We start from the raw sequence: 24,231 nt of genomic DNA on the forward strand, positions 1-24,231 counted from the left end.
TTAATTGATGTGAGCTGCATTAATGGAGGTTCAGTCAGACAATGCACGTTCAAATGTTTATTGCAACAGTAGAACATGTTAGTGTTTGGCGTCTTTGCTCTGACTTCATCACTCCCCTCGATATGATTACAGAGATATGATAGGAGTGATGAGCAAATACTTATAACCTCCCGTCGGAGCCTACAGGTAGATGCTTGGGTGGTGGAGGGGCTGAAGCAACTGGCAGCAATACTGACGCAGCAGCAAAGGCAAGCAAAGGGAGAGATGACCGCATAATAAGGTGGGTGTGTATTATAGATGATTGTAGAGAGTAAGGTATGTCATGTGGTGTATGTCACATGATTGGAGCAGCGCAGCTCGAGTTGGCTGCCTGAACTAGCTCGCAGGCGTGGATCCATTTCAGTCAGACAACTCACATTCAAATGTTTATTGCAACAGTAGAACAGGTTAGTGTCTGGTGTCTAGTCTCTGACTTAGTCATTCCCCACTTATTTGATTACATAGATATGATGGGAGTGATGAGCAAATACTTGTAAGCCCCCAAAACAGCACATATTCAGAGCCTGACGTTATGGAACAGTATCTTCTATGTCTGCGCCTGGGACCAGCCTCAGTGAGCTGTTCTACATAGCTCCGCGGCCGTAGGGGAACATACTACCTAGTTAGACTGCTATGTGTGGCCATTCTCTGTAGGCGTATTGGCCTGGAGGAGAATATACTACCTAGTGAGGTTCCCCCAAAAGGCCACCCTGGCTTAGGGGGATACTACCTAGTGAACTTGGATGTCCTGCGAGCACATGGCAACAACTAAACCAAATCAAAATTAGAACACTTTAAACCCAGCAAACCACCTGATATGCAACAATATCATTAGGCTGCAAAGCACATACATATTATTTAATCAAATTTTGTTTGCATTGCACATATTCACAAAACATGATTTGTTTCATAGGGCTTAACGAGTGCAACATCCTCTGTCCTTAACCCTCAACAAGAGTAAGGAAAAAATACCAAAAAAGTTTTGAGGAGATCTCGTCATGTATATTCAGACATTGTTGTTGAGCAGGGGTGTCGCCAGATGGGTTGGAGAGCGATGCAAGTGTTTCATCATAGACGAGAAAGAACAGAAAGCAGTATTATTCTTAGCAATGATAATTCAAATGTCTTGAAAAGTCTTTGAGTGCTACGAAATGTCGTGTACATGTGTTCTTCTAAGGTTAGAGAGGGTAAGGTCATGTAGAGAATTAAATTAGAATGCCTTTGGCAGATTGCTGGCAAGACTGCTTCCATCATCATATAAATGACAGTACTCTGCCTTACCTTGACAACAAGTAATAGAGACAACTTTTCTGACAGAGATGCTTTACTATACTGAGATATTCCAAATTGTGGAAGGGCATGGAGATTGCTCTATAAGAGGTACAAGGCTTTTAACTATGAAGATGCTGCTGACAAGGGGGACGAGATAAGGTCAATAACTAGGAAGTCATCCAAATAATTGAAGAGAAACAAGCTTAACACATCTGAGAGGGTGATGAAGAAGCAAGGGCTACTTTGGCAACCATATGTGAACAATATTAATACCAAAATAGCATTGTAAGGTGAAGAGACATAACTTAGAAGGCATCTGTAATATCACGCCTTTTCCGACAACTCATGGCAATGTCGGCAGAGGAATAGAACAATGAAATGCTTCGAGGAATTAAAGTATTTATCTATTTATTTAATCTAATTCTTATTTATTTCTTAAATGAGGGGGCGGAAACCAGACTGGAATCGTTCAAAGGGGTTATTGTCAGATAAATGGTCATGGAGCTGAGATGAAACAGTTTTTTTTCCAGGATTTTGGAGAGAAAAGGTAAGTTAGAAATAAGACGAAAGTTATTGGAATTGTTGGGGTCTGAACCAGGTTTCTTAAGTATAGGAGTTATTGCAGATGATTTGAAAGATGAGGGAACCAGAACAGAGGTGAGGGAGGAATGTATGATTAGAGAGGGTAGGCAGGTTTTTACTAGGGCAGTCGGAAGCGGGTCTAACTGACAGGTTGATGGCTTCCATTTCTGAATGAGGTCAGAAATTTCAACAGCAGAGGAAAGATTGAAACTTGAAAGTGAAGGAGAGACAGGGGCTGAGAGAACGAGAGGGGATGGACTAAGGGAGGAGTTAGGAGTCAGTTGCTGGTGAATTTTGTCAACTTTCACATTAAAAAGGACATTAAGGAGTGACAGTAAGAAACTGAGTACAGGTGAGGTGCAAGAGAGTCCGGTGGCCGTAGTATGTTGCTTACCAAGGAGAACAGGGCCCTTGTGTTGCCTCCACTTGAACTGATGAAACCTGAGTAATAGGTTGGTTTTGCTGAAGAGAGAGCGTCCTTGTAATGAAGAATATGATCATTGTACATTTCTTTGTGCACAACAAGTCCAGTTTTCTTGTAGAGGCGTTCCAAGTGGTGGCCAATTCATTTTGAGTTGGGGTAGGGAAGGTGTAAACCTTTGGGCAGAGCAGGAGAAGGAGACAGACCGGATTTTTAAAGGAGCCAGACTGTTTAAAAGGCCATGAAGACCATCGTTGTAATGTTAAACTAATTCATCAGTGGTGGATAAACAGTTTATGCTGGGGAGGCTGACAATGCCACTGGAGAGTGCATTTAAATTAATGTCCTTAATGTTGCGAAATGAGATTTCACAAGACGGATTTGTTTTGGACAAAACTTAAAGATATCAACTTATGATCAGAGATGGGGAGATCAGTTGTTGTACAGTCAAGAGGAGTAAAACCAGAACAGCAAGTCAAGTCCAGAATATGTCCTTTGGAGTGAGTGGGGAAACGCAATATGTTGCTTTAATCCAAAAATACTGTCCAGGCAAGATGTAAAGTCCCTTGTGAGAGCATTGTTGATAATCTCCATATGTATATTAAAATCTCCCAGTAATATTATGTTAGAGGAGAGTGAGCATACATGGGTAAGGAAAGTGGCAAATTCATTTAAAAGTCCTTATTTAGCTTGGGTGGACAATAAACAGTTGCGACTATAGTGGGGGTAGGCCCATTCAGTTGTGATACAATAGATTCAAATGAGAGAAAAGCAGGTACAGCGACAGGCGAGACTTTCCAGTTCTCGTGGTAGATTATAGCGAGACCTCCCCCTCTGCCGGAGGCAAGGGGCTGACTGATTTTCTTGGGGGATGACGAGATTAAGACCCGATGGATTTAAGCATGCTAGAGATTATTTTTTTATGGTTGTTGTGAAAAAAATGACAATACATAGAAACGATATCAAACTAAGATATTACAATTATTATTGGAATTTTTAAATCCTTATTAATAGAGATAAATCTACATTTGTGGCTACATTTGACCCATAACAAAGATCTAAAGTCTCTTCCCGCCTGGTTGGGCAGGAGACATACTGATAAAAATGATTAAGAGTCTTTTTAAGAGATACGTTGTTAAAATCACCCAATATAAAGTTTTATAAATGAGTCAGTGATGCTGCTTGTTAAAGGGATAGTTCACAGAGAAAAAAATGCACTCATCATCTACTCACCACTATGCCGATGGATGGGTGGTTTAAGTGTTTGAGTCCATAAAACACTTTTGGAGTTTCAGGGGTAAGAAGTGTTGCAGCAGAATCCAATACAATTGAAGTCAATGGTGAGTCCTTCTTCAGACGTAATAAAACAACAGAAAAAACATAACATGCCTCCATAATGCGGGGGGGGTACTGTGGGGTGTCATTCTAAAATTTCCACTGGAAGTGGCCTAAGCTAGCTGACCATAGCCACACAATTGGTGTGTCCACGGGTCCGTGAATGCACCTTGTAGGAAGATACAGCGACATTTAGGCTTAAAACAAGGTGTAAAAGTTATTTTTTCCCCATCTTGCCAGTGTGGTCCACGAAGACACAGGAGAGGGTTTAACAAATTTAGCCCGAAACAGGTGTTACAGTCTTTGGAGCTTCCATTTGAGTATGATTACTATGGCTCACTTATTGATATTTATATGTATGTTTATCATCTGTAAAGATAATTATTGCTTGTTTTAATGACGCCAACTCGTTATCAAGCTAATTAAGCTCACTTATGTGTCGGCAGTGTTCGGTTTGTGCTTTATGTTACATTGTGCTTGTTGTACCTCACAGAAGTTCAACTGTGAGATACATACATACATGTTATAGCTGATTTCTTTATTTGAGTGGTTGTCCTGTTCTGAGCTGTCAGGTATTTCCCTTTTTTGTGGTATAGTGTGGACACCATTTTTGTCTTACTGTTCCACCTTGTGGCTGTGTTAGGCATAACAGCAACTTAAGTTATGTGACCTTCTTATACAGCTCAAAACAATGCTAAGATTTAAAGGTCTGTATTATGTTTTTCTGATTGGATTTCACAGTTATGCCTATATCGTAACTAATTTTGTCTGATTGCCGATGCCGGTAAAGATATATGTGCAATATCCAGCAAATGGCAGAGAACATGAAGTCTCTGCTGTAGCAGGATTAACATATTATTTATACCATCTTGTGTCTTGATGGCCTAATGGCAGATGCAGACATAATGTCTCTTTTGAAGATGGCACATTACTGGGCAAAATGAGAAGACCTCCTAAACTTGCATGGAAAACAGCCATGTTATTTATTTTTATGTAACAATTTCAAACAAAAACTGGAGAATTCATCTTACTTTAACAGACTAGGATGATGCTCTCCCTGAGGCAATCCTAACAATAGCCACTGCCAGGGCAAATTTGACCTCTTGACAAGTTGCAAAAAAAAGTCAGTAAACATAAACTCTGTCCACAGGGATGATGTGAAAGTAAGTGCATTGTACAACTGTACAGCAATTAAAGCCAACTGAAAGAACATCAATAGACATAGTGTAACTCTTTTTCACACTGCTGAATACATCAGCCTAAATTCGGAGTTTACATATGCTTTACACACTTAAAACTTAACTAAACTTGATAATGTATTAACTGAAATAATCCAAAATAGGGGCCCATTTTGGGGTTATAACAATCCTTAAAGCTGTGAACTGCAAATTAGACTTAATCTGTGCTGCACAAAGAGCTACAAAGAACTTTGTAACAGCCAGGTGAAATGCAAACAAAGACACTCCTTGCAAGACTGAAGTCGAGCAACATGTCACAGTTCCTTTGTGCCCCCCAGTGTATTTCCTCCTTCCCTTGTTTGATTCCCTCTGCAGGTGTGTGGCATCTCCCTGATGGCGTGGCCAGGGACAGCTCACCACCTCACCTGCAGCTCATTCACTGATCACCTGCAGGCAGGATATCTACCGTCGTGCTCCCAGTCATCGCCAGTCCGTCCACGATATCACAGAGTTAGTACCTCGGCTCTCTTGGCTGCTCTAAATAGTGTCTTTAGAGTTTATTTCTCCTTGTGTCTCCAGGATCCACTCTCTGGTTCTCCGGCCTTCCTTCCTTGTGGACTGATTTCTGTGAGCGAACCAGTCACTCTCCTCCACCTCGTCTCATCCTCCTGCCACCTTTTGATCAGACAATAAACTCCTGTTGAACTTTCCATTTGGACTAGTGCTCTGTGATTCTGTCTCTGCGTTGGGGTCAACACACACCTGACAGGACAAAGCATAAGGGGACCCCTCATTTTATTAACACAAAATGAAGTTGCACCTTAAATATTTGCAGTTTAAGACAGGAATAAAGACACAGAAAACTGATTTACATGATTTCCTTTGAAGATAAAGCAGACAGAAATTAAGTCCTTGGACAGCCAATAAGCAATAGAAAGGTCATACAGGTATTAGAAAGGTCATACAGGTTTCAGGTCACAAACAGTTCAGGTCATAAAAGTCTGAAAACTGTAAAACAACATCAAAGCAGAAAATGGCTCTGAACAAGAGAATACAAAGATGGTTTTGGTTGATTAGGAAGAACCCAGTCTGGTTCTGACATGTTAACCACATAACAGAGAAGCTCAGTGTACTTTTTAACCAACACATCCCCCAATCAGCGATTTAAAAACTTTAAAAGGATTTACAAGAAATCAAAAAGAAAAAGGGGTTTTAAAATGTATTTACATGAATGCAAAAAGTTACTTTTCAACTACAAAATATTTTTCAACCACACTACAGGAAAATATTTGTCACACAAACAGAAAACTAGATGTGTTGGCCAGTGGGATCAATCAAAATTTCCAAGTAATTACACTGATTGTCTCTTGGATGAAAAAAAATTGACGGCTCACTTGATTTGATTTTCCCAACGAAATTTGTCTAACTCAGACTGATAGTTAGCCTCAGCTGAGAGACTGAATGCATATCACTGACCAGCCACAACATCAAAACCACCTGCCTAATGCCATGAAGGTCTAAAGGTCTGCAACAATGTTTAGTGAGGTGCTTTATCAGACCTGGCCACCTTCTTCCATTGCTAACTGATACAGTTCTGATGCTTTGGAGTGCCCATGCTGACAGAGGCCAACTTCACTCCCCATCACATCGACAGGCTTTAAGCTGCCCATGACCTAGTTAGTAGTTCACCATTTGTCCTTCTATAGAGCATTTTTGGTAGGTACTACCCACTACAACTTAAAGACACACAGTTCACTTGCTGCCTAATATATCCCACATCTTGACAGGTGCCATTGTAACAACAACAAAAATATTATTCATTCACCCGTCAGTGGTTTTTTAAATGTTGTGGATGATTGGTGCATATTGTATATACAGTACTCTGCACAAGTATTAGGCAGTTAAAGTGGGGGTGCTTTCATGAGTAATACCATTAATAGTTTGATAATTATTTATAAATTAACAGTTAAGAGAAAAACCCAAAATCAAATCAATATTTGGTACGAGCACCCATTCTCCTGGATACTTGGTAGGTTGTTCAGCATCCTTGATAACTTTACACAGTCCTGCTGTGGATTTAAACTGTCTCAAGGTCTTCTGCCTCTTCATGTAATCCCAGACTGAGTCCATGATGTTGAGATAAGGACTCTGTGTGGCCATGTGTTGTAGACTTCTTGTTCTGGTTCTTTATTATTTTGGCTATATGTTTGGGCTGGTTGTCATGCTGCACAATGAATTTGGGACAGATGCCTCCCTGATGATATTGGGTGATGGATAACATTCACAACATCAAAATGTCCAAACAAGTGCTCAGTACTGTATATTTTAGGATAGTTTCCATCGATCTCATTAATAAGGCAACGTTTTTGTACAAAAGCAAAGAAATTTGCCACAATACAACAAAAGTTTTAAAAATTTTACCAATAGAAACATAACTATAGGGTGTGGTAACTTACCAAAACCTGCAGTTTCCTGGACCTATTCTGTGATTGTAGAATCTAATGCAGTAACCACAGTCTTACCATTTCCACCCTCTGATGCTGTGACGGCTGTTTCACTGTCCAACTCACCCTAACTGTCTTTGGTCTCAGTGTCACTCAACTCAATTTCCTCTGGGAAAAGGTATTAAAACTAACATGAATAGCTCATCATTTACATTAAAAAAATATTTACTTTGGAAATTATATTTCAGCCCAAAATAGTAGCGACATGTAAATCCACAATTCTGTAATTGGCTGTAAGGGTAAACTGAAAAATCCTTAGTATTGAGAAGCAAAAATTCTAAAATCTGAAGCAGAGCGGTCAATCGCTGTGAAAAAGAGACACACACAATACATACTAACATGGACAGGGGGGCGGCTACAGCCGCAACACTGATAGGTTTTGTCTGTAAACCTGATGAATCACATAACATACATTTAACTCTACACTCTGGACAGGGTATCTGCCAACACATTCTCTGACCCCTTTTTGTGACAGATTTGCAGGTTGTAGTCTTGCATGATCAGAGCCCACCGCATGAATCGCTGATTATGATTGTACATGCGGGACAGGAAGACGAGAGGGTTATGATCTGTGGAGACTATAACCGGCAAAGGACTGGATCCAACATACACCTCGAATTGTTAAAGTGCCAACAGTAAAGCAAGGGTTTCTTTTTCAATGGTGGAGTATTTAATTTGGTGCTTGTTAAACTTACGCGAGAAATAGCACACTGGGTGGTCCACCCCATCAGCATTCTCCTGCAGTAGGACAGCCCCAGCTCCCACAGCACTGGCATCCACCTCCAACTTAAATGGGCGAGAGAGATTGGGAGCAGCCAATACTGGAGAATAGCACAAGAGTGATTTAACACTTTCAAAAGCATGTTGACACTCGGGGGTCTACACAAAATCTATTCTAGGGCTAAGTAAATTGGTTAACGGATGGACAATGACAGAGAAGTTACGGCCAACACTTTGGTAGTAACCTGCCATGCCTAAGAACCGGCGAAGAGATCTCCTAGTGGTGGGGATGGGACACTAACTTGCTTACATGTTTGGCCCTACCAATATTGTCAATGCAATCTTCCATCCGCGGCAGGGGGTAAGAGTCAGGAACTGTTACAGCATTTACCTTGCGAAAAATCTGTTATAAATCGAAGGGAACCATCCGATTTTACCTCCAAGGGGCACGGTGAACTCCAGGGCCAAAATAAATGTTTTAAGATGAGCTGATACGTTTTTGTTATTCCTAGGTGCCCTGACCACCGGCTTTCATGTGCGACTGATAATACCTGCCAACGATGCTCTGCGGGTACAACTAACTGGTAGACTCCAATCAGAAGAAGTGGTTTGGGAAGCGAACCATTTACGCATCAGGATATCTTGATCGAGAAAATAGGCCACCTGTTCACCACTTGCTTTACTGGCACTCACCACACTTAAGAAACACTTTTTTATAGTCGGATCAGCTTTTTGAGTCACCGGAAGCGACATGCCGTCATGTGAAGGTGGATCTGGGCTGAAGGCGCTAGCTGTCAGTACAGCAGTTGTCAGACTCTTTTTATATTTTTTATTATTGTAGTGGAAAATTCAACTGACCAGTGTCTAAGGTATTGGAAATCCCCCTGACCAGGTGTCTCACTGCTGTGATACTGTCTACCTGACAGGATGGAACCCTTATTTGGCGGTGTCTCACTGCTATGACCTTGATCAACAGGGTGCATGCCCTTATTTGGTGATGTTTTCTTCCAACTGCTACAGCGGACGGACAGACACAGATGATGATCTCATGTCTTTCATGTCTTTTTTTCATATTATGTTTTATGAAACGCCTCTTTGTATAAGTTCTGGCTTTTGTGAACTTGCGGCCAGTTACACTTTGAGCACCCGTGCTTGTTGTGTAACCTCTGCAGAGCTTACTATTAAAAAGACTCAAAGGCAACTCCAGTCTGAGAATTTCATTATTTCAAATCTCAAGATGAATTCCCATCACATTATATATTTGTATTTTTTATAGCCTACATTTTTGTCTGCCTGTGTGTGCATCTGTACACAGTCCAATTTGACAGGCTATTGAGAGCATCTGAAATAAATGAGCATGTGAAATAAATAATGTTAAGCATTTCCTCACGTTTTACATATCCATATGTCAAACCTTGTTCATATTGCATTAAAATGCTGACACCAAATGGATTCTGATGTGCATTTTTCGACACATCCAGTATTTAATTTTTAGAATATGTTTTTGGGTAACTTGTTTTATTAACTAATGAATGTAACCTCTGGAGTGAAAGAAGGAATTTGCATTTGTGTTTGTTAGTGGGTGTGCGTGTGTGTGTGTGTGTGGGGGGGGGGGCGCCAATCGGAAATCTCGCCTAGGGCTCCAACATTGCCAGGGCCGGCCCTGCTCTAAGGGAACCAAAATCATCTGCTTTGCATATTGTGCTCCATTTATCAAACAGCGTCCCTTTTTCTCTGGCAAACTGCACGCAAGTCTGATTCAGATTTTTTTTATGGTTTAGAAATTTCTTTCTGTACGCTTCAGGGACTAATTTGTATGTTCGGAATATTGCCGATTTAACAAGGTCATAATTAAGACTGTCCCCCACAGGGAGAGCAGCTACAGCTGGGCTTTCCTGTGAATTTTACACTGTAACAATATTGGCCACTGCAGAGCTGTAGTGATGCGTTCAAATGCGGCAAAATATGAATCTACTTCGGTTTCACAAAATATGGGCACTACAGCAATGTGCTTGCTACTATCAAATTGGCTAAGTGATAAGGTGGTGGAAGAGGAAGACATACCCAAGGCATCAGCAGATGCACTCTGCGCCTCAGCCTCATTCAGGGACTCGAGCTCCAGCTGGCGCAGTCTCACAGCTTTGTCTGCTTCGATTTCCATCTTACGGATCTCAAGCTGCAACTGTGCTTGTCGGTTCTGTGCTTTTTCCAAGCTTTAACAACTTTTAGCTCCGGGAATCTTTTTAAGAGATATATAGCCCCCAATTATGTTATGACCCGCTCGCTAGGAATGAGGCGGCAACATAAAACCAGATGTTTTTGGTATATGTAAGCTGTTTATTTTAATTTAAACCTGGTTTTAAGATTGCAGGACAACGCAAATAATATGAATTAACCCAAAAAACAAACAACAAGGTGCTATTTGAAATATGAAAACAAATATAACAAAGGGAGGACTCTTACTAAGAGCTATCTTGAGAACACCAAAACGAAAAACGGTACTCACTGATAACACAACAGTTTCAAATCAAAAGTCAATAATTCTCCAATGACAATTCTAGTGTGACTCTTAGTCAACATCAATTCTTAATTCAAAAAGAATCTCAGGCGGTAGTTCAATCAGGAGAGACTTGATTCACAAGTTAACGATGTTTATTTGACAAATGCACAGAAGCAAAGTGAATGTTTACAGTCTTTGGCATTTTAGACCCCTGTGAGATGTCATCAGGATTAGAAAGGGGTGGAGCAGAGCATCGAACAGGAATACCCCCCGGGGTCTAGACACTGGTGGTGGTTCATCAGTCAATCGATTGTTTTGGATGGCTCATTGATTTGGGTCATGCAAACAGGAAGACATTTGTGGAACAAATACCACATTCAGATCGTTTACTGGTCAATAGTGACAAAGCACTCACCACACTTGATGTGAGCAGAACTGCAACCTTTCTCCATCTTTTTCCCATGATTTCAATTCGGTTGAAATAGCTGCAGAGCTTCTGTTCAATATTTGACAATCCCATAGCAACATCCTCATGGAGCTTTGAGCAGTCTCTCTCATGAAAACTTTTGAGGCGCATTTTTGAAACCTCCCCAGCACGTCTACGATTGAACACAATGATTTGTGAAAGAGTAACCTTTGCAAGTCGAGCATAATTCTGAGCGGTGGCTTTCTCCTTCAAGTTGCAAAAGGGACTTTCCGCAGATTTCTCAAGGAACTGATCAAGTCCACTGACATTTTCAAGAAATTGTACACGTCCAAGTGGACTGAGTTGGTGTTTCACAGTGCCCTGAACACACTGGGTGATGCAATTCAGATTTTACTTTATGCAAATACTGTTTGTGTTACAGCTATTAAAGGTTCACTGCAAGAAAATGCAACAAAAAAAAAAACGCCGGTTCTGTTATTCTTCATCATTTGGTTCGGCTCAGAATTGAGATCACTTTTTCTTTGCACTTTTCCCCACACATTTCTATATTGTGCTCTTCTGTGAACAAAAATGTAAGGTGCAACTTAATTTTGTGTTTATAATATCATGGTTCCCCTTATGCTTTGTGCTGTCAGGTGTGTGTATTTATGTTAATGAAGAGCTATTTAAAAGGTGACATCATTGTCCCTTTAAAGTCCCAGCATTGTTTGTTTTGTCCTCAAAAGTCACACATTTATCAAAAAGAGGGATGTCTGCGAAAACCACAATATAGTCAGGGTCCTGTGTATGAAGTTCTGTAGTTTATATCTACAGCCTAAAGTGAGCTGAACTTTCTTTCAGATTTTTTGCAGTGTGTTGACCTGACTCCCATTGCTCTAGGACCTCGGGAAAGGCTGGTTTGGAGAAAAAGTCTTTCTATACCGTATTGACCCATGTGTGTGGGTGCACAGAATAATACATAACATTAATAATAATACAATACATTTGATAGCGGCGGTGGACTAGTGTTTAGAAAAAAGGACATCAGACTGGGAGGCCGCGGACTGGCAAACATATCTGGACTGGAGGATGGACCAGACCTGTATCTGTTCCGGTCCAAAAAGGACAGATGGACTCTCCCTATGTCACTGTCTAAGTGCCCCTGAGCAAGGCACCTTACTCCCCTAACATGTGCTCCCCGGGTGCTTTCCAAAGCTGCCCACTGCTCCGTGTGGTCACTGTGTGTGTCATGTTCTGTGTGCTGTGTTCACATGGATGGGTTAAAAGCAGAGGGTCAATTTCCCCATTGCATGTAGTGCTTTTGTTGTGAAGGGTTTCTAACAGAAGTGGGGCTGTTCTGCGGAAGTGAAGTTGATACGTGGAGGAAAATAAACGGGCATGTTAATAACCCATCTTCGTGTCCTTCTTCTATTAATGCCTTGCAATATAAGTGAAGTAAACCTCCATTTCATTATTTCATTCCGTGTATCCCGCACCAATCACCACATTTTCATATATATATATATATATATATATACCATGATATACCTTATTTGTACATTAAAAACGGGTCAAGCATTCATCTCTCTCTCTGTGTGCATGTGTACGTCTGTATTTTCCGCAGGCACAGCCGGTGAGGAGATACCCTTTAATCTTCAGAGATACTCCAAACTCCTCTCCCTGCAGAAACAAGACGACGGGACACCTTTTTTATACTTTTTAATAAATATTAATTAATTAATTAAATAACTCTTTCACGTCTCATTCTTCAACCAGTGACTTCTCATTGGTCACGTTCACCCCACGACGTAGAGCCTTCTCATTGGTTCACCCTCTCATTGGCCAAGGGGTGGGACACCGTGACATGACAGCTTCTCATTGGTCGGGTGAGACTCGAGGGGCGCGTCTTGGTGACGTCAAGGGACGTGGGGCCTGTCACTTTGACAAACAATGTCCCTCTATTCTCTCTAAGGAGCAGTAATAACAATTGTAATGATAGAGGTATTGCCAATAATAGTAGTGTACATGCATAGGCATATTGTGTATCTAAGCAATCTTGTTTTAATCGTAATCCACAATCAGCTGCCACCAGGGGGGCCCGCACCACCAGGCTCAGAGACAGTTTCATCCCCCAGGCCATAAGACTTTTAAACTCCTCCAAACCAGCACCTTAGCATATTTGCACTATTGCACATAATTGCACCATTGTTTTTCTTTAGGTGTGTATATATATATTTAGATATATATATTTTATTTTCTATTTTCAACTTTTGATATTCTATTTTATATTATTTTATTCAATAATTTTTTGCTTGTAAATATTCGGAGCATTGCAATAAGAGAGCCTGTGACCCAAGCATTTCATTGCCAGCGACTGCTAATGTAATTGTTGTGCATTTCACATTAAACTCTTGAATCTTGAACCACGATCCACCACAATCTAATTGCCATGTCACAATATGAAGAATATGCAGAAAAATTGTTTATTATCAGATTGTGGGTAATCATTGTCCATTCAGAAGCTAATCTTAACTGACCTAACCTTTAAAATATTTTCACAAAAAACACTATGTTAAACACTAGTCACATTTTTATTTCTATGCTCACTGTACATATGGCACTAAGGTGTTTTTTAATGGCAGATGGCTATGGATTATTAGATGACAAAACCATGCACTATTCCACACGTAAAATATGATGATCATAAGACCGTCAACATAACCAAACAAATTCAAATTAACACAACTTAAGAGATGCCTTGTCTGCTGCTGGCAGCATAAACTGTTGCATTCATATTTTGAAACATCCTTGGCAGAAATACATTTCCTAAGAGAAATACTCCAGCAAATTCCCAAACTGTCTGTGAATCATGACCAGGAGAGCCCCAAGTTTAAAGAGGATGAAAGTAACCAATGTGATTGGCTATTACTGTCACAACTTATAACTTGGCAACCTACAATATACGATGATGTAATCTGTCTGTGCTTGGCATGCCCTCAGTCCTGTGCTGCTAGGTTCCCAGAAATAAACCTCGAGTAAAGTGTTCTGATTTACATAAAAATGGGAAGTTGTGGGCATATGTACATAGGAATTTGTACACTATTTTTCCAGCGACAAAGTACACTACCGTTCAAAAGTTTGGGGTCACTTAGAAATTTCCTTATTTTTCAAAGAAAAGCACTGTTTTTTTCAATGAAGATAACATTAAATTAATCAGAAATACACTCTATACATTGTTAATGTGGTAAATGACTATTCTAGGTGGAAACGTCTGGTTTTTAATGAAATATCTACATAGGTGTATAGAGGCCCATTTCCAGCAACTATCACTCCAGTGTTCTAATGGTACATTGTGTTTGCTAATCGCCTTAGAAGACTAATGGATGATTAGAAAACCCTTGAAAACCCTTGTGCAATTATGTTAGCACAGCTGGAAACTGTTTTGCTGGTGAGAGAAGCTATAAAACTGGCCTTCCTTTGAGCTAGTTGAGTATCTGGAGCATCACATTTGTGGGTTCGATTATACTCTCAAAATGGCCAGAAAAAGAGAACTTTCATGTGAAACTCGCCAGTCTATTCTTGTTCTTAGAAATGAAGGCTATTCCATGCAAGAAATTGCGAAGAAACTGAAAATTTCCTACAACGGTGTGTACTACTCCCTTCAGAGAACAGCACAAACTAACCAGAGTAGAAAGAGAAGTGGGAGGCCCCGGTGCACCACTCAGCAAGAAGACAAGTATATTAGAGTCTCTAGTTTGAGAAATAGATGCCTCACAGGTCCTCAACTGGCAGCTTCTTTAAATGGTACCCGCAAAACGCCAGTGTCAACGTCTACAGTGAAGAGGCGACTCCGGGATGCTGGCCTTCTAGGCAGAGTGGCAAAGAAAAAGCCATATCTGAGACTGGCCAATAAAAAGAAAAGATTGATATGGGCAAAAGAACACAGACATTGGACAGAGGAAGATTGGAAAAAAGTGTTATGGACAGACGAATCAAAGTTTGAGGTGTTTGGATCACACAGAAGAACATTTGTGAGACGCAGAACAGGTGAAAAGATGCTGGAAGAGTGCCTGACGCCATCTGTCAAGCATGGTGGAGGTAATGTGATGGTCTGGGGCTGCTTTGGTGCTGGTAAAGTGGGAGATTTGTACAAGGTAAAAGGGATTTTAAATAAGGAAGGCTATCACTCCATTTTGCAACGCCATGCCATACCCTGTGGACAGCGCTTGATTGGAGCCAATTTCCTCCTACAACAGGACAATGACCCAAAGCACACCTCCAAATTATGCAAGAACTATTTAGGGAAGAAGCAGGCAGCTGGTATGCTGTCTGTAATGGAGTGGCCAGCGCAGTCACCAGATCTCAACCCCATTGAGCTGTTGTGGGAGCAGCTTGACCGTATGGTACGCAAGAAGTGCCCATCAAGCCAATCCAACTTGTGGGAGGGGCTTCAGGAAGCGTGGGGTGAAATTTCTACAGATTACCTCAACAAATTAACAGCTAGAATGCCAAAGGTCTGCAATGCTGTAATTGCTGCAAATGGAGCATTCTTTGACGAAAGCAAAGTTTGAAGAACAAAATTAATATTTCAAATAAAAATCATTATTTCTAACCTTGTCAATGTCTTGACTATATTTTCTATTCATTTTGCAACTCATTTGATAAATAAAAGTGTGAGTTTTCATGGAAAACACGAAATTGTCTGGGTGACCCCAAACTTTTGAACGGTAGTGTATATGTTCAAATACATTGATGATATATTAGGTGTCTGCATAAAATCTTTTACAATCAGAGCCATTTATCCGTGTCTATACTTTAAGAAACCAAGAGTGAAACTATTTTAAGTGGTTTAGTCATTGGTGCAGGTGTTTTCATTTGCAACAGATGTAAAGTGGTTTATTGTTTGAAGGAAACTGTTCAAGACTGTTTGATTATATTGTAAATGACTGAGTGTTCCTTTTTTGTTATTCCCTTGTTTTCGTGATCGGTGCAATCGCGTCCTTCCATTAGCAACCAACTGCTGCTTCAGGTTCAATACCTCCCTATCTAAAAAACACTGATGTTTCTCACAAGTGTCAATAACACCAGAATAAATTTTTTCTTATGTTAGAGGAAAGCAGATATTCTTGAAACGTTCAATTGCTGAAAGTGTCCACTAGACTGTGAATACTGAGAATATATCTTGATGATATAACATGATTTTTATCAGACTATAACTCTTAAGTTTAGGTGGTTGCCATGTCCTGAGGCAGCAGCAGTCTTTACCTCTGTGTGAATACAGTTTTATGTCTGCAACTTCTACACAGTTTGGAAGGCCTTGGTTTGGGGAGGGACATTAACAGCTTTGGCCCCCATGTGGGTCAGCTCCCCTGTGCACAGTTCAGGGGGATTGTTGGAGTTTGAGGTTGAAATAGAGGTCGGTGTACAGGGTTCAGGAGTCTTGTGAACTGTCAGATTGTAGCCAGGTGGAGAGTGAGGGAAGGTGGAGGCTTGGCAGTCTTCCTTGATGGCCGCCACAGCAGGAACACAGCCATGTTGGCCTCGGGGCCCCATGTTGCGTATCATAGACTGGGTCGAGGAGGTGTCTGAGCGAGAGCTGCCAGTGCGGGATGAGGACAGAGAGTTGGGCTTCACCAGTTTGGCTTTGGGAGCCTCTGCATCCTCCCTGGAATGAGAATTTGGTTGTATGACTTCACAGAGTTCCCTAAACAGATTAAATAGACATTTACCAACAATGTGAAATGGAAAGGTTAATGCTAACACTAGAGATAAAGTGAAATTTGGTTATATTAAAGTAGATCTTAGACTTAAGTCACATCCATAGAATGCATACATTATCTCACGTGATGTTTATACAACTTAGCTGGAGACAAAGAAAGAAGGCTAAAAGCTAACATACTTTCCTTGTCACTGGCTACTTGAATTTCTTATAGACAGCAATGTCCATTAATCTATTGTTTTTCCCACAGATAGAATGAATGCTTCAGCTTTTTGTAAACTGGTATAACAAAAAGTACAGCATTTCATGCCACCATTTAGATAATAATGAATGAGAAGTTTTGGTTTTCTTCTTTAGGAGCATTATTAAAGTGTGTGTGTGTGTGTGTGTTTGTGAAGTACGGCGCAGGTTCTGGTCCAGGCTCTGGTCATCTCACTCCTAGACTATTGTAACTCCCTCCTGGCTGGTCTGCCTGCTAGTGCCATCCAACCTCTGCAGATCATCCAGAATGCAGCAGCTCGACTGGTCTTTAACCTAAATTCACTCAAACTACTCCGCTCCTCCGCTCCCTTCACTGGTTACCGGTGGCTGCCCGCATCCATTTCAAAACATTAGTACTTGCATACCATGCTGCGAACGGATCGGGTCCAGTCTACATCCAGGACATGGTCAAACGTTACACCCCAGCCCGTTCACTCCGCTCTGCTTCGGCCAATCGGCTTGTTGCTCCCTCACTGCGAGCTAAACACTCAGCACTTTTTTTTCAACACTTTTTCAACACAGTCAAAATCATGACTGTTTGCTGTCCTGGCTCCTAAATGGTGGAATGAGCTCCCCATGGACATCCGGACATCAGAAAGTTTACACATCTTCCGCCGCAAACTAAAAACACATCTCTTCCGACTATACCTTGAATAAAAGTTTAAACTAACAATTTTAGCAGCACTTAAATGGCACTTACTTATAGCACTTTGAAGTTTGGCTTTCTTGAAGAAAATTGTACTTTCTTGATTCTTGTTGTTCTGGGTTTGTACCCTCATGGTTGACTGCACTTATTGTAAGTCGCTTTGGATAAAAGCGTCAGCTGAATGAAATGTGATGTAATGTAAAAGTACTTACGGTAAGTACTTCAAATATATTTGAATTAATGAATTGATGAGTAAGTTCTCAAACATAATTTTACTTCTGAAAATGGATCTACCAACAAACATTGGTAGGTTTTCTTTCTTTGTCAAGTAACTGTTGCGTTTATGGTCTTCTGGGGTTGCTCTGAATTATTTATTTATAAATTGTAAGATTTAAATGATTAAATTATATAATTTTGTAACCTGTTGTAACAGCTATTCAGTTATTCACAGTAAAAGTAATTTTATTTTGAAACCGGAAATAGTTTGCTGTGAATGACACTTGTCTGACTGTGTAACTCAGAGGGCTCCGTTTAGTTAAGTTTAATTTTTTCTTTGTAATAATGTACATTAAAAAGTAAATGTTCCATTTGCCTCATCTATGTACACTTCCACTACAAAACAGGGGGGTTATGACAGCTGCAGATGAGATTCCTCTCCTTTGAGGCTTTACCTGATTTCGTTTGGTGTCTCTTCTTCATATTTCTTTGTCTCCTTCTTGCGACACACCAGCCAGATGATGAAGATGATGAGGAGGATACCAAATGACACTCCAACCACTGCCCCTGCTACCACACCCATTCCCCTTACATCTACACACAATTACACAACACACACACACAGAGTCAGTTGCAAAAGAAAGAGTATAACAAAACTGAACTTGAAAAATCACAGTGAAATACAACTTAAAATGTGATAAATTAGTAAGAGCACAGATTAAATTAAAGGACCTCATGGAACACATTTGTTTTGTGTAAAAGCAATTTAGGACAACTTGCCGCATTCACCAATTTTCTACTATTTGGAATTTTCTTACAGGTATGAAAAGAATATACGAATGATCTAGACCTGTCGTAGTCATATCAAGTATTCCACAAATGGATTATGTATTTTATTACATTGAAAAAAAAAATTAATTACACCTCATAAATATTTTGACATTATTCTGTTTAACGCTGTAATTTTAATTATAATGTAATTCTAAATTTATTAATGTTCCTGCTAAATGTCTAGATGTCCAGGGGAGCACATAATTATTTTGTGATGCAAAATGGTGCAGTTGGCATGTGCATGGAGATGCTTGATTTATTTAATTTGAATGACTATGTGATAGTCACCGTGTAAACTATTTTCAGATTATTTACCTAAAATGGAATTTTTTCTCCAGGTGATTGATCTATCCATTCTTCCAGTAATCCAGGCTTGGGTAGCATACGAAGCTGGCCAAGTAGGGTATTCCAGATGTCCCCCTCCCTAGCAACGCTTTCCAGCATTTCCTAGGGAATCCCGAGGTGTGCCCAGCCAGCTGTAATATGTAATCCCTCCAGCAAGTTCTAAGGCTACCCCAGGGTCTTTTCCCAGTTGAGCTTGTCCGGTAAACCTCTACTGGAAGGCACCCAGCAGGCATCCCAACTAGATTCCCAAACCACCTCAACTGTTACTGTTCTCTAAGTCCCACCACCTGATGGAAAAAACTCATTTCGGCTACTTGGATTTAAGATCTCAATCTATTGGTCACTACCCAGAGCTCATTACCAAATATGAGGGTTGGAATGTAAATTGACTGGCAAATTAAGAGCGTTGCCTTGCACCTCAGCTCCTTCTTCAACACAACACTCGGTACAATGCCAGCATTACTGATGATGTTGCACAGACCCGCCTGTCCATCTCACACTCCATCTTCCCCTCACTCAAGAACAATACCCCGAGATACTTAAACAAAATACATTTACTTTACAGCACAATGCACATCTACCGTCAAGTCCATTGCCGTGTCAGGAGAATGCCAAACCAACTACTGGCATTTCTCCACAAGGAGAAACAGCAGGTGCTAGCGGCACCATGAAAGCGTAAGCTAGTCTGCCTTCAAGTCAAGTCCACGATTGAGTCAGGAGATTGCTATTTCAGCTAGCGAGAGTGCTCCACAAGAAACAGATGTTAGCAGTGGAGCGCAGACACCTGAACAATAACTGTACAAGGTGAGGATATTTTGATTGATCCCAGCAAATGGCCAGCTACAGTAACCCAGGCACTTCAAGACATTTTAATTCAGAGAGGACCATATCAAGTCAAAGGAATTGATTTTCCCAGGGACAGTGCACACACAATTTTCTGTACGTCATTACAGTCGGACATTAACAAATGGAGAGTGACTAGAAAGGCAATGGCTTGTTTATTCAATAAGCAAGGAGTTTACGTTTTGCTTCTGTTGGAAACTTTTTGGTGGAAGTGAGAGAAAGTCAGCTCTGGCAAGAGGAGGTGTTAAAGACTTGAAAAATATGTCAAGCATTCTTAGCACCCATGAAACATCACATGAGCATATAGAGAGCTTTCATAAATAGAAAGAGTTTGACATAAGATTGGCCACGTAAAACACCATAGATGCACAAAATCAGCAGAACCTCGCTGCTGAGACAATGCATTGGCATTCCGTGGTAGCACCATTAGATTGTTTAAGCATAACAATGGCAATTTCCTCAAACTAGTGGAGATGATGGGCCTTTTTGACACCGTCATGAATGAACACATTAGGAGAGTAACTTCAAAGGAATCGCACTTCAAAACAAAATCATAGCAATGCTCCCATCCCAGATTCAGTAGGAAATTCTCACGATGCTGAGGTCAGCTATATACTACTCCATAATTTGTGCGAGTAGAACAGAATGCATGACCATTATCTTACGCTTTGTTACAAAACAGGGAGGAAGTGTGGACATCAGAGAGCATTTCTTGGAATTCACAGAGATAACTGATTGTACAGGTGCCAGTATGACTGAGGTTCTTATTAAGAAACTTAGGGAGCTGGATATTGACATTTTGGATTTGAGAGGTCAAGGTTATGACAATGGATCAAATATGAGAGGCAAACATAGTGCTGTGTAAAAACGAGTTAGAGAAAGTCGGGTAGATGCGCTTAAAACCATCCGACACCAGTTAGGGGATGTATATGATGCACTGCTGTCAATGGCACAAGATGAAAGTCTAACTGGCGTTTGCGGAGCTAAAACTAGATGTGAAGCCGGAGGCATTGCAGCTCAAATTGAAAGCTACCCATTCCTGTGCTCCATCATAACGTTGTTGATGTAGCTAAAGCAGTGGCACAGCTTCTTTTTTGTTTTTTTTCTTTCACAGAGTTTTTGACTGCACTATCAATGCTGTGGAGGAGCGTTTTTCTCAACTTAAGGAGCACAGGGACGTTTGGAGTGTTGTATGACATTCCCTTCATCGAGAAGAGGAACACTGCGGACGTTCTCCAGGAATGCATAGCCCTGACACACGGTAACTCAATGTTGATGGGAAGGAACTTTTTGCGGGATGTCTGCTTTGAGTAGACATCTAGCAGCTGGAACTAAACCACTAGACGTACTCAAGTTCACCTGTGACAATGGGATGGAATCAGTTTTTCCAAATGCTTTTATAACATTACGAGTGCTTCTCACAGTCCCCATTTCAGTTGCTTTAGGAGAACGCAGTTTCTCAAAGTTGAAACTGATAAAAAACTACCTCCGCAGTACGATGAAAAAAGAGAGACTTAATGGACTGGCAACGATCTCTGTTCTCCTGCAAGTTTCAGAGCCTTATAATTTATTTAAAGAAAGTCACTAGTTTGTTTTACTACATTGACCTGTGATGTAACAGGTAGTTTAAGGTTAAACAGGAAGTTGAAGAGTAAGCAGGAAGTAGGAAGTCCACTTGTTGATCCATGCTGCCATGTATCCCAGCCATGCTGAAGCCTGCAGCCCTGTATACTAATGCTGAGCACAGCCTGTAAGTTGAATAAGTAACATTTTAACTTTTAGAACATCATGTGGTGTATAAAAACATTACATTTAAGCATACTTTGTCACATGGGGATTGAACAGTTAATTTGCCTAATGGGGGAATGGGATACTTTGTACCCTACTGATGGTGGTTTGTATTTTTATGTTGCAGTTTTCACTCTGTCTAATGAGTGGCAAATACAAATAAAGTTCATAGAGGAAAACTACTTCAACCAGTCATTAATTGGAAGAGTTAGCTATCTGCATAGCTGCGTCGGGGAAGCAGCGAGGGCAGAATAATCTCTATAGAACAAGAATAGGCACGGAAAGTCGATATTGAGCAAAAAACTAAAAACAGCCCAGTCTGAACTTCTAATCTGCTTTTTACAGTCCCATATCTCTCCAAAATAACATTATTGGCGTATGTGTGTTGGGCTTGTATGGTACATTGCAAATAGAGGTGCTGAGGTTTACTCATGATATTTACACACTTTTTTATACATATTGACGAGTTGATTGTACATACTCACAAACAAATGTAGGAATAAAATGTAGGATAAGTATTGAACAATGTTTTTGCATGAGGCCCAATGCTTTTTCTAGTTTAGAACTGTGAGCAATGCACGTTTTCCATATTTTCAGTCTTATGTGACATTAATTGATTTTTTTTGCACACTAACATCCTCCATGTACATCTCCTGGCTCTTAGTGTTAGTCTTAGCATCACCTGGGCTGAACTCAAATTTGAACAAGAGAACGTTAAGAAACGAGTGCAGTCCAGTATTTGCAGCCTGTGAAGGAGCTGCTAAGATGTTCTTAGGAAACAATATATATGAGTAAGTGGCTTCTTCTTTTCAATCAAAGGGTGGCAATTTTGTGCCCAAGCAGTGCTCAGTGTTCAGCAAAGGGTGTCCACTCACAGTGCATCATAACCTCCACTGTGCAGCTCTCTTCTCCCACATCATTGTTGGCTGTGCATTTGTAGACTCCAGTGCTGTCCTTGGTCAAGTTCCTCAATGTAACAATTTCTGGGTTTTTCAAATCTTAAAGTTCCAACACAGAAAAAACAGGACAAAACATTGTATTGTTTTATTATGCCATTGTTAAAAATAGACAAAAATAATTGTGAATTACTGCTATTTTTAAAAGTAGATGTTGGTAAATGCTTTACGCCAGGGACACACTGGAGGCGGAAGTGCAGCAAAGTGTCAATTCTGGTGCGAGCAGCCGCCTGGCTGTTCACACCGGAAGCGCATTTGTCCGTGCCGGTCAGCCCGCGATTCTGCTTTCTCTGCTGGTTGTTGTATGCTCCGTTCAATGTAGAGTATGTAGATGATGATGGTCTTCACAAGTGACTGACCTACGCAAGCCTATAGCCACCCCCCTCTGTCTGTCTGTGTGCTTGTGTGCCTGTCTGTTTAGACACAACTGACAAATGTGTGGAATAAGTACATAATTAAAAAAAACAATTACAGTGGATGGGCAGATGGGGAAATTTCGTTATGTGTTGGTAAATATTGGGGAAATTGAAACTCCAGGAGAACAGCAGGACACTCAAAAGTATGGGATGCATATTTGACCATTTGTATCATATATAATATATCATTTATATCGTTTACAATCGATTATAAGTGTGTTTTCTGGCCCGATTCGCTCGCAGCGAGTAGAAAAAATAGAACAGATGCCGAAACGATCGCGAGCTGGTGTGAACAGCCCAATTGATTAACATGGGCGCGGAAAGAGTACGGACCGCATTTCGTGGCGCTTTGCAGCGCTTATGCCTCCGGTGTGTCCCTAGCGTGACAGTCTGAGGCTGTATGGCAGGAAGAAGCAGAAATAGAGGGAAACTAATTAGAATAGATAGAGCTTTTGAGAATTTATGACATTAGACTGGTTGAGTTGCTATAAAAAAACAATACATTTAAATAGCTGAAATATGACCACAATCTATCACTTTTCTTGAACTGAATCCCTGTTCACCTGGGTTGGATGACTTAAGTGTTTTGCTAACAGCTGAAAAATCCCACTCTCATCTGCTGTACCAATATGTGGTGACACTCTGCTTCATGTCTCAATGTTCTTCTTTTTGCAGTAACATTTAATACGTGTTTGTATGTACTTTGTAATCGGTAGGCATTGTGTGCTGACTTACCTAACAGTGCCAATGGAGGCAGCTTGCCAACATGCTTGCCATTGTCCAGTACCCTCTGCCATTTATAGTGGATGGGATCAGAGCCATCAGCAGACTTGCAGCTCATCTTAACATCACCACCCTCCAACAGTTTGCCCTCAATCCAGCACTGCGGCTTGGATGGCTTCACTGCACACAGACAATTACATACAAAAACAATGTTGTTTCCCCACACACCAGTTTTTCTCCTGCAGACTGATATTTCCTGATGGCTAAGATATATTATTTAGATTTGTTCACCTGTTCATGCGGACACGGGAACTACATTAAAAAAAAGGTTTAACAAATCAAATCACTACCTAGTATGATCACATTAACCATGTTTCGTCTGATCAACCTGAGTGAAACCTTGAGGACAACAGTTTTAACTTTTAATTTAATAAAAAAAATGTTTTGCTCCTTCAGTTTTGAGTTCCATCCAAGTGGAAACCAATCGTGATGTCACTCACTGGTTTGTGAACTTTCGTTTTGAAGCCGAG

General features: G+C 40.6%; 1 protein-coding gene and 1 long non-coding RNA gene across 3 annotated transcripts in view; one reads left to right on the plus strand and one right to left on the minus strand.

Annotated features, from left to right (window-relative positions):
* The first annotated feature begins 858 nt into the window (after positions 1-858).
* Positions 859-15,028, plus strand: LOC117774330. The gene is made up of 3 exons (XR_004616052.1): positions 859-1,018; positions 13,840-13,845; positions 15,000-15,028. It is a non-coding gene; the product is annotated as an uncharacterized LOC117774330 (long non-coding RNA).
* Positions 15,029-16,146: 1,118 nt separating this feature from the next.
* LOC117774944 (CXADR-like membrane protein) overlaps positions 16,147-24,231 on the minus strand; it is a 53,344-nt gene continuing 45,259 nt past the window's right edge. For both annotated transcript variants that reach the window (XM_034607695.1, XM_034607696.1), the window contains exons 4-7: positions 23,714-23,881; positions 22,482-22,604; positions 18,255-18,393; positions 16,147-16,622 (exon numbers count right to left, since the gene is read on the minus strand). In XM_034607695.1, coding sequence (XP_034463586.1) covers positions 16,256-16,622; positions 18,255-18,393; positions 22,482-22,604; positions 23,714-23,881 — 797 coding nt within the window. In that variant the 3' untranslated portion in view covers positions 16,147-16,255. The remainder of the gene's footprint in view (positions 16,623-18,254; positions 18,394-22,481; positions 22,605-23,713; positions 23,882-24,231) is intronic.

This window comes from Hippoglossus hippoglossus, chromosome 14 (assembly GCF_009819705.1).
Source record: "Hippoglossus hippoglossus isolate fHipHip1 chromosome 14, fHipHip1.pri, whole genome shotgun sequence".
In the NCBI taxonomy this organism is placed as follows: domain Eukaryota; kingdom Metazoa; phylum Chordata; class Actinopteri; order Pleuronectiformes; family Pleuronectidae; genus Hippoglossus; species Hippoglossus hippoglossus.